Source organism: Somniosus microcephalus, chromosome 27 (genome assembly GCF_052327205.1).
Source record: "Somniosus microcephalus isolate GS21.2 chromosome 27, FLI_Smic_1.0, whole genome shotgun sequence".
In the NCBI taxonomy this organism is placed as follows: domain Eukaryota; kingdom Metazoa; phylum Chordata; class Chondrichthyes; order Squaliformes; family Somniosidae; genus Somniosus; species Somniosus microcephalus.
In genome coordinates, this window is record NC_141013.1 from 44,728,059 (window position 1) to 44,737,415 (window position 9,357).

Consider the following 9,357-nt stretch of genomic DNA (forward strand, 5'->3'; position numbering starts at 1 on the left):
ACTCTGGCTAATCATGTTATAATTTTCTAAGTGCCCTGTTACCACTTCCTTAACAATGGATTCCAGCATTTTCCTGATGACTGATGTCAGGCTAACTGGCCTGTAGTTCCCTGTTTTCTCTCTCCCTCCTTTCTTGAATAACGGGGTTACATTTGCGATCTTCCAATCTGCTGGGACCGTTCTAGAATCTAGGGAATTTTGGAAGATCACAACCAATGCACCCACTATCTCTTCAGCCACCTCTTTTAGAACCCTAGGATGTAGGCCGTCAGGTCCAGGGGATTTGTCGGCTATTAGTCCCATTAGTTTCTCTAGTACTTTTTCTGTACTTATATTAATTACGTTAAGTTCCTCACCCTCATTAGACCCTTGGTTCCCCACCATTTTTGGTATGCTTTTTATGTCTTCTACTATGGAAACTGATACAAAATATTTGTTTAATGTTTCAGCCATTTCCTTATTCCCCATAATAATTCCTCCTGTCTCAGCTTCTAAGGGACCAATGTTAACTTTTGCTACTCTTCCTTTTTACATTCTTGTAGAAGCTCTTACAATCGGCTTTTATATTTCTTGCCAGTTTTCTCTCATTCTATTTTTTTCCTTTTTATCAATTTTTTGGTCATCCTTTGCTGGTTTCTGAAACTCTCCCAATCCTCAGGCTTACTATTATTCTTCGCAACATTATAAGCTTCTTCTTTCAAACTAATGCTATCCGTAACTTCTTTCATTAGCCACGGTTGGATCACTTTTCCCATGGAGTTTTTGGGCAGGATTTTCATTGTGCCGTGGAGTCGGGATTGGAGGTGTGTGGGGGGTTAAAATCCTGAAATCAGGGGTCCCGACCCCTTCCCGCACCCAAACCCGCCTCCATGCCAGTTTCAAAGGAGGCGGCTACCCGCCCCACACTGGGACCCACCTACCCGAGGCGGGAAGGGGATTAGTGCCAATTAACTGCCTGTTAACAGGTAGTTAACAGGCAGTTTTTAGCCTAATCCCTATTTTTGATGTTGAAGCGTGGGATTCCCAACGGCTCCAAACCACGCCAAGTTAGAAGAGGCGGGCCGTCGGGTTGAAGGACTTGGAGGGGTCGAGATATCGGTGTTCAGGTGAGTGATGTGTGCATGAGTGCAAAGGTAAGTGTGTTTGGTGTGTCTAAAGTGATTAAATAAGTTTTACATACTTTTTCTTACCTTTTCAGCCTTCCTTCCTTTAGGTTCCGGGAGTCCCTCATCTCATGGCTGCGAACTGTCAAAAGTGACAGTCTTCAGCTTTCTGTGCAGGAGAGATTTCTAACTGAGTCTGTGGAGAAGGACTCAGGTTAGAAGTAAGACTGTCAGTGTTTGACAGCTTCAAACAGCTGTGAAACACTGATATTTCATTTGTCAAAAGCTCTTGACAGATGAAATTTCAGTCTGTGACATTACATGTTGCCGGGTGGCCCTTAATTGGCCTGCTGAGCCCGCTGGGCGGGCTCAACAAGGTCAATCAAGTTAAAATCGCGTGGATTGGCCGCATCTTGATGGAGGCGGGACTACAACCCCGAAAGTTGTAGTCCCGCCTCCAACCTGACTCCTGAGTTAAATTCCTGCCCTTTGTTTCTCAATGGAATTTATTTTTGTTGAGAATTATGAAATATTTCTTTAAATGCTAGCCACTGCTTATCTACCACCATATCTTTTAATCTATTTTTCCAATCTACCTTAGCCAACTCACCCCTCATATCTATGTAATTGACTTTATTTAAGTTTAAGACTCTAGTTTTGGACTTAAGCAAGTCACTCTCAAACTTAACGTGAAATTCTATCATATTATGATCACTCTGCCCCAGAGGATCCTTTACTATGAGATTGCTAATTAACCCTGTCTCATTACACAGTACAAGATCTAAAATAGCCTGTTCCCTGGTTGGTTCCATGACGTATTGTTCTAGGAAACTGTCTCGAATGTATTCCATCAACTCATCCTCCAGACTACCTTTGCCAATTTGATTTGTCCAGTCTATATCAAGAAAAAGAAAGAAAGACTTGCATTTATATAGCACCGTTCACGACCACCGGACATCTCAAAGCGCTGTACAGCCAATGAAGTATTTTTGAAGTGGAGTCACTGTTATAATGTGGGAAACGCGGCTGCCAATTTGCGCACAGCAAGGTCCCACAAACAGCAATGTGATAATGACCAGATAATCTGTTTTTGTTATGTTGGTTGAGGTATAAATATTGGGCAGGACACCGGGGATAACTCCCCCTGCTCTTCTTCGAAATAATGCCATGGGATCTTTTATGTCCACCTGAGAGAGCAGACAGGGCCTCGGTTTAACATCTCGTCCGAAAGACGGCACCTCCGACAGTGCAGCACTCCCTCAGCACTGCACTGGAGTGTCAGCCTAGCTTTATGTGCTCAAGCCCCTGGAGCGGGACTTGAACCCACAACCTTCTGACTCCGAGGTGAGGGTGCTGCCAACTGAGCCACAGCTGACTAAAGATTAAAGTCCCCCACAATTATTGCATTACCTTTGTTGCAAGCTCCTACTATTTCTTGATTAATATTCTGTCTAACGGTATAGTTACTGTTAGGGGGCCTATATACTACTCCCACCAGTGTTTTCTGATAGCGTGGGACTAATTGGGTAGCCCTTTCAAAGAGCCGGCACAGGCACGCTGGACTGAACGGCCTCCTCCTCTGCTGTGAGATTAGGTGATTAAATTAATTGAGAAGCTGTGTAGTGTTACAACGAGTTAAAATCATCTTTATTTTTGCCGGTTTTGTTTGACGTTCTAACCATTTAAAATCCAAAGCTACAGACAGCTGTTCGCGCCTGGATTTCTCCCTGATGTTAGTAACCAACTTCGGCCTCTCTCTCTGAAACAATGTTCTAAAGAGTTTCCTTCCGTGGGTTTGCGAATTTCACTCCCTGCTGAGTGGCACTGAAACTGAAAGTTCCAATTTACTCGAATTAATTATCGGTTAACCAGACTAAAAATGATCACCGCTACACCTGGGGTAAGCAGACAGTCGCACCACTGAGAGCCTGTTTAGACTGACCCATCCCCCGGTGAGAAAACCCTTCATAGCTCCCCCATGTCTGGGACACGCATGAGTTATGGGTCTTTCGTAGAATTAAAAGTGTCCTTGCAACGCCATGTCCTGAAATACACCCAGCAAAAAGAGCGCCACAAAAACAGGCCTGCATACATGCTGGCCAGAAACCGAGCAAAAACCTTACCAACTTCAGAGACACTGAAACAGGCTCCGAAAAAGCTATTTTCTAAGTCAATGAAATGAACACAAGTAGTCATGGGGCTTTGTGACTTAAACTATAGGAATACAAAAGATTCTTCAACTCCTCAACATTCAAGAAGCATTTAGATGAACACTTGAAACGCCATAGCATACAAGGCTATGGACCAAGTGCTGGCAAATGGGATTCGAATAGACAGGGCTTGATGGCCGTCGCGGACACGATGGGCCAAAGGGCCTCTTTCTGTGCTGTACTATGACTCCCCTGTTAATACTGGCTCTCTGTCTCTTCCCACCCGCCAATACTGGCTGTCTGGGCATCGTCTAAGCTTGTTTTACTACTCTAAAGGAATTTTATAAATCATCAAATCATAGAATAGTACAGCACAGAAGGAGGTCACACAGCCCATCGAGTCTGTGCTGGCTCTGTCGAAGAGCAATCCAGTTAGTCCCATTCCCCCACTCTTTCCCATATCCCTGCAATTTGATCTCCTTATAGTATTTATCCAATTCCCTTTTGAAAGCTACCATTGGATCTGTATCCACCACCATTGAATCTGTATCCACCACCATTGAATCTGTATCCACCACCATTGGATCTGTATCCACCACCATTGAATCTGTATCCACCACCATTGAATCTGTATCCACCACCATTGAATCTGTATCCGCCACCATTGGATCTGTATCCACCACCATTGAATCTGTATCAACCACCATTGAATCTGTATCAACCACCATTGAATCTATCCGCCACCATTGGATCTGTATCCACCACCATTGAATCTGTATCCGCCACCATTGGATCTGTATCCACCACCATTGAATCTGTATCAACCACCATTGAATCTGCATCCACCACCATTGAATCTGTATCCACCACCATTGAATCTGTATCCACCACCATTGAATCTGTATCCACCACCATTGAATCTGTATCCACCACCATTAAATCTGTATCCACCACCATTGAATCTGTATCCACCAGTATTTTGCTTTTGTACTCAAACCATCTCTTTAAAGGCTCTATTGCATTTCTGCCTGCCAGTCTTTGACTCCAATTTACCCGGGCCAGTTCCCTCCTTAATCCTGAAATTAGCCCTCCTCCAGTTAAGTATTTTTATTCTAGATTGCTCCTTGTCCTTCTCATAACTAATCTAAAAGGTACTACGATCACTATTCCTGAGATACTCCACTTGACCTACTTTATTGCCCAGGACTAGATCCAGCAATGCCTCCTTCCTCGTTGGGCAGGAAACATACAGATGAAGAAAATTCTCCTGAGCACACTTCAGAAATTCCTCCCCCTCTCTGCCCTTAACACAATCACTGCCTCATTCAATATTGGGGTGGTTAAAGTCTTCCATTATCACTACTCTATAGTTCTTGCACCTCTCAGTAATTTCTTTGCAAATCGGCTCCTCTCTTTCCTTCCCGCTAGTTGGTGGCCTATAAAATACACCAAGTAGCGTAATAGCTCTTTATTGTTTCTCAACTCCAACCAAATAGATTCTGTCTTTGGCCCCTCGAGGACATTCTCTCTTTCTAGCACTGTAATATTTTCCTTAATCAAAACTGCTATCCTTCCTCCCTTTTTCCCTTCCCTGTCTTTCCTGAATACCTTGTACCCAGGAATATTAAGCATCCAATCCGCCCCTTTTTTGAGCCAGGTCTCAGTTATCGCCACTACATCATATTCCCACGTGACTATTTGCGCCTGCAGCTCACCAACATTATTAACCATATAAATGCAAGTTGTTGTTTTATCAGTGAGCACAGACACTGATAGTTGGCACTTTGCAGAACAAACATATAAAGAAGACATTTGTTTATATTGATAAACTATTTTTATTGGTGGGTAGGAATGCTGCAGAGCAGGGTGAGGACATGAAAAAATAGAAACATCCAAAAAGTGTGGATGGAGAATTGAAAGACTAACTGTGACCAATTCCCGCAGTGCTCAACAGACTGTGGTCGAGGAATCCACCTAAGGACAGTGAACTGCACCAATCCACAAAGCAAATGTGATCTTGCAACTAAACCCAGGGAGGAGGAGGAGTGTGAGGATCACACGAAGTGTTACGAGTGGCGAACAGGAGACTGGTCAAAGGTGCGTAACTCTATTCCTACCTGTTATGTCCCCTGTGGGATAATTTATCACCAGTGTAACACTTGTCCTGTGTTTGTTAATGGTGCCCACTTTAATGTAGAATAAATTTGCTCTTTCAACTTCTGACAAACAGTAGGCACAGAAACAGTGACGTCCTGCATTCCCTTTCATGTAAACTCCATGAATGTGCGATCCTTAGGGCAAGCACGTAATCCACAAGGGAAATGCAAAGTCATATAAAATGAGTTAATTTGATTCCAATTCAGTTGTATCTGTCCCATTGAGAAAATTACTTAGACACACACATACACACGACTGGACTGGTAGGGACGGTGTGTTTCCTTCCTTAAAGGAAATTAGTGAACCAGTTGTGTTTTTACAACAGTCCGACAGTTTCATGGTGAGTTTACTGATACCAGTTTTTTTATTTCCAATTTATGTATTTCACTGAATTCAAATTCTCAAACTGCTATGGAGAGATTAGAACTCCCGTTCTCTGGATTATTTGTCCAGCAACATAATCATTACACTACTGTGCCCTGATATATAGTAACGTGCTTGAGAAAGAAAGACTTGCATTTATATAGCACCTTTCACGACCACCGGGCATCTCAAAGCGCTTTACAACCCATGAAGCACTCTTGGAGTGTAGTCACTGTTGTAATGTGAGCTAACACAGTAGGAAGGAAATCTGGCTGTTTTGGTGGAAGGGTTATTACAACTGTTCGCAAGCAGTTAGAAAGCAACTAAAATGTCGGGATGTATAGCGAGGGGTGTGACATCTAAGTCAAAGGAGGTGACACTGACGTTGTATCTGGCCTTGGTGAGGCTGCTTCTGTAGCAGCCCATAGAGTTTTGATCTCCGTATTACAGGAAAGATATATAAAGAGGAGAGCTTCGAGATTGATTCCTGAACTTAAAGGCTGAGTTATGATGAAACTTGGTCCACCCTGGGACATTACTCTCAATGGTCTTCTGCCAAAAAGCACTACTATTGTTACTATTCCAGTCTTTATAGAGTTAAGAATTGTTGAACATAAGAAAGAATTTTGATAAAAAGCAATTGTTTTTTCGAGGCAGTTGAGAGGAGATCTTTTGGACGTGATCTGGGAGTTTTATTTTAGATCAAAAGATTACTGATTCTATTCTATGTTCATGAACTGTCTTCAGTGCATGCTTCAGCGCAAAGAATATCTACTCCTTCATGTCTAATAATGAAAGTTAAAAGGCAGCACCTGTTGTTTGAACCTGCGAGAGACGTGAAGAAACCGTGCCAACAATGTACTGAGAGAAACAGGTTCCAATTGCTCCATGGAAAGACATGTAGGAGATCTAGGCAGTGATGTAGGAATTACAGTGCGAGAGGGATGAAGATTGTGAGCATTGAGGTCATAAAAATCTGAAGGAGGTGAATGAATGTAGCGTGGAATCAGTTTCCAAAGTGCAGAAAGGGCTGGACAATGACCGGATCATCTGTTTTCGTGATGTTGATTGAGGAATAGTGCCGTGGGATCTTTTACATCCACCTGAGAGGACAGACTGTCTCATCCAAATGACAGCACCTCTAACATCACCCATCCCCACCCCTGCCTCAGCCCCATCTGCTGCTGAAACCCTCATCCATGCTTTTGTTACCTCCAGACTTGACTATTCCAGTGCTCTCCTGGCCGGCCACTCATCTTCCACCCTCCATAAACGTCAGCTCATCCAAAGCTCTGCTGCCCTTGTCCTAACTTACAGCAAGTCCCGTTCACCCATCACCCCTGTGCTCGCTGACCTACATCGGCTCCCGGTCTGGCAATGCCTCAAATTTAAAGTTCTCATCCTAGTGTTCAGATCCCTCCATGGCCTCGCCTCTCCCTATCTCTGTAACCTCCTCCAGCCGCACAACCCTCCAAGATCTCTGCGTTCCTCCAATTCTGGACTCTCCCCTCAGGAACTGTGACCCCCCTCCCCAGACACTGTGACAACCCTCCCCACATTGTGCTACCCCTCCCCCAGACACTCTGTCCTCCCCCAGACAGTGTGACCCCTCCCCCAGACAGTGTGACCCCTCCCCCAGACACTGTGACCCCTCCCCCAGACACTGTGACCCCTCCCCCAGACACTGTGACCCCTCCCCCAGACACTCTGCCCTCCCCAGACACTGTGACCCCTCCCCCAGACACTCTGCCCGCCCCCAGACACTGTGACCCCTCCCCCAGACACTCTGCCCGCCCCCAGACACTGTGACCCCTCCCCCAGACACTCTGCCCGCCCCCAGACACTGTGACCCCTCCCCCAGACAGTGTGACCCCTCCCCAGACAGTGTGACCCCTCCCCCAGACAGTGTGACCCCTCCCCCAGACACTGTGACCCCTCCCCCAGACAGTGTGACCCCTCCCCAGACAGTGTGACCCCTCCCCCAGACAGTGTGACCCCTCCCCCAGACACTGTGACCCCTCCCCCGGACACTCTGCCCTCCCCCAGATACTGACCCCTCCCCCAGACACTCTGCCCTCCCCCAGACAGTGTGACCCCTCCCCCAGACACTCTGCCCTCCCCCAGACAGTGTGACCCCTCCCCCTCAGACACTCTGCCCTCCCCCAGACAGTGTGACCCCTCCCCCTCAGACACTCTGCCCTCCCCCAGACACTGTGACCCCTCCCCCAGACACTGCCCTCCCCAGACACTCTGCCCTCCCCCAGGCACTGTGACACCTCCCGTCACATGTGATCCCCAGGATCACATTACTTTAAACATTTACAACAAAGGGCGTTTTCTAGATTGGGGGGGGGCAGTTTTAACCCCCAAAAACGGGTGGGTTGGAGGTGGGTGGGGAGTTAAAACTTGTGATTTTTCGATCGGGAGTGCAACCCGGCTCCAACACGCCCACTTCCGGGTTTAACAGAGGCGCGTTTGGATGCCGGTGAGAAAGCTACCCGCCGAAGTCGGGGATTTAGTTATTGCAGGCGGGCGGATAGTTACTGGTGCAATTAATGTACTCAGGAGATGTTAGTGAGGTCTTTGCAAATTGCTTTTAACTTCGCTCCAAATTTAACGTGTGCAGCACGGGTTTCCCGGGGCTCGGGGAACTGACCAGGGAAACGGAGGCAAGATGGTGCAGCAGTTCAGGTGGGTGTTTAACCTTGTCATTGGAGGCTTTCAAACTGATGGGATCAGGATGGGAGGTGCATTGGGTGTGTTTGACAGCACATCAGAAGAGGAAGACCATCAGCACCCACGGCATCGACAGCTTGCTGTGCTGGGATCAGCACATGCACAGGAGAGAGGGGCACAGCAGGGGAGGGGAGAGAGGGCTGTGGAGGCTCAGTCGTTGAGTATATTCAGGGCAGAGATCGATAGATCTTTGGGTACTAAGGGAATCAAGGGATATGGGGATAGTGCGGGAAAGGTGGAGTTGAGGTCGATGATCAGCCATGATCTAATTGAATGGCAGAGCAGGCTCGAGGGGCCGAATGGCTGACTCCTGCTCCTATTTCTTATGTTCTAGGGGCACAGGAGGGAGGTGCGCAGGAGAGGGGCCGAGGTCGCGGGAGGCACTACCCACGTCATAGGGTTTACAGGCAGAGGCTCAGCTTCCCGAATGGCCTACTCCTGCTCCTATCTTCTATGTTTTCCTTGACCTCTCGGAAGAGCCGTGCTACAGGAAGCTCAGGCTGTCACGTTAGGTGATCTGCAGCCTCCTACAGGAAGACAGTCTCCCTGCTGGACCTGGTGGCCACCCATTACCAGTGGCCGTGAAAGTCACCACCATCCTCAACTATTTTGCTTCCGGATCGTTCCAGGGTGGTACCAGCGACATATCTAGGATCTCCCAGTCAGCTACACATCAATGCCTAAGGCTTGTTTGCCAGGGCTGGGAGTTAGGTAAATTTCTTCTGTGACAATAGTCAGAATGAGTGGGCTCTCGGATTTGCCTCTCTGGCTGGATTCCCACAGGTACAGGGTGCCATCGACTGCACACACGTGGCAATCCGAGCACCGCCACAGCAACCAGGAGTTTT

General features: G+C 46.9%; 1 protein-coding gene across 1 annotated transcript in view; it reads left to right on the forward strand.

Moving 5' to 3' along the window:
• adamts17 (ADAM metallopeptidase with thrombospondin type 1 motif, 17) overlaps window positions 1-9,357 on the forward strand; it is an 821,255-nt gene that overhangs the window by 660,335 nt on the left and 151,563 nt on the right. Inside the window, exon 20 of the mRNA XM_085968920.1 lies at window positions 5,198-5,350. Within this exon, the coding sequence (XP_085825046.1) occupies window positions 5,198-5,350 (153 nt within the window). The remainder of the gene's footprint in view (window positions 1-5,197; window positions 5,351-9,357) is intronic.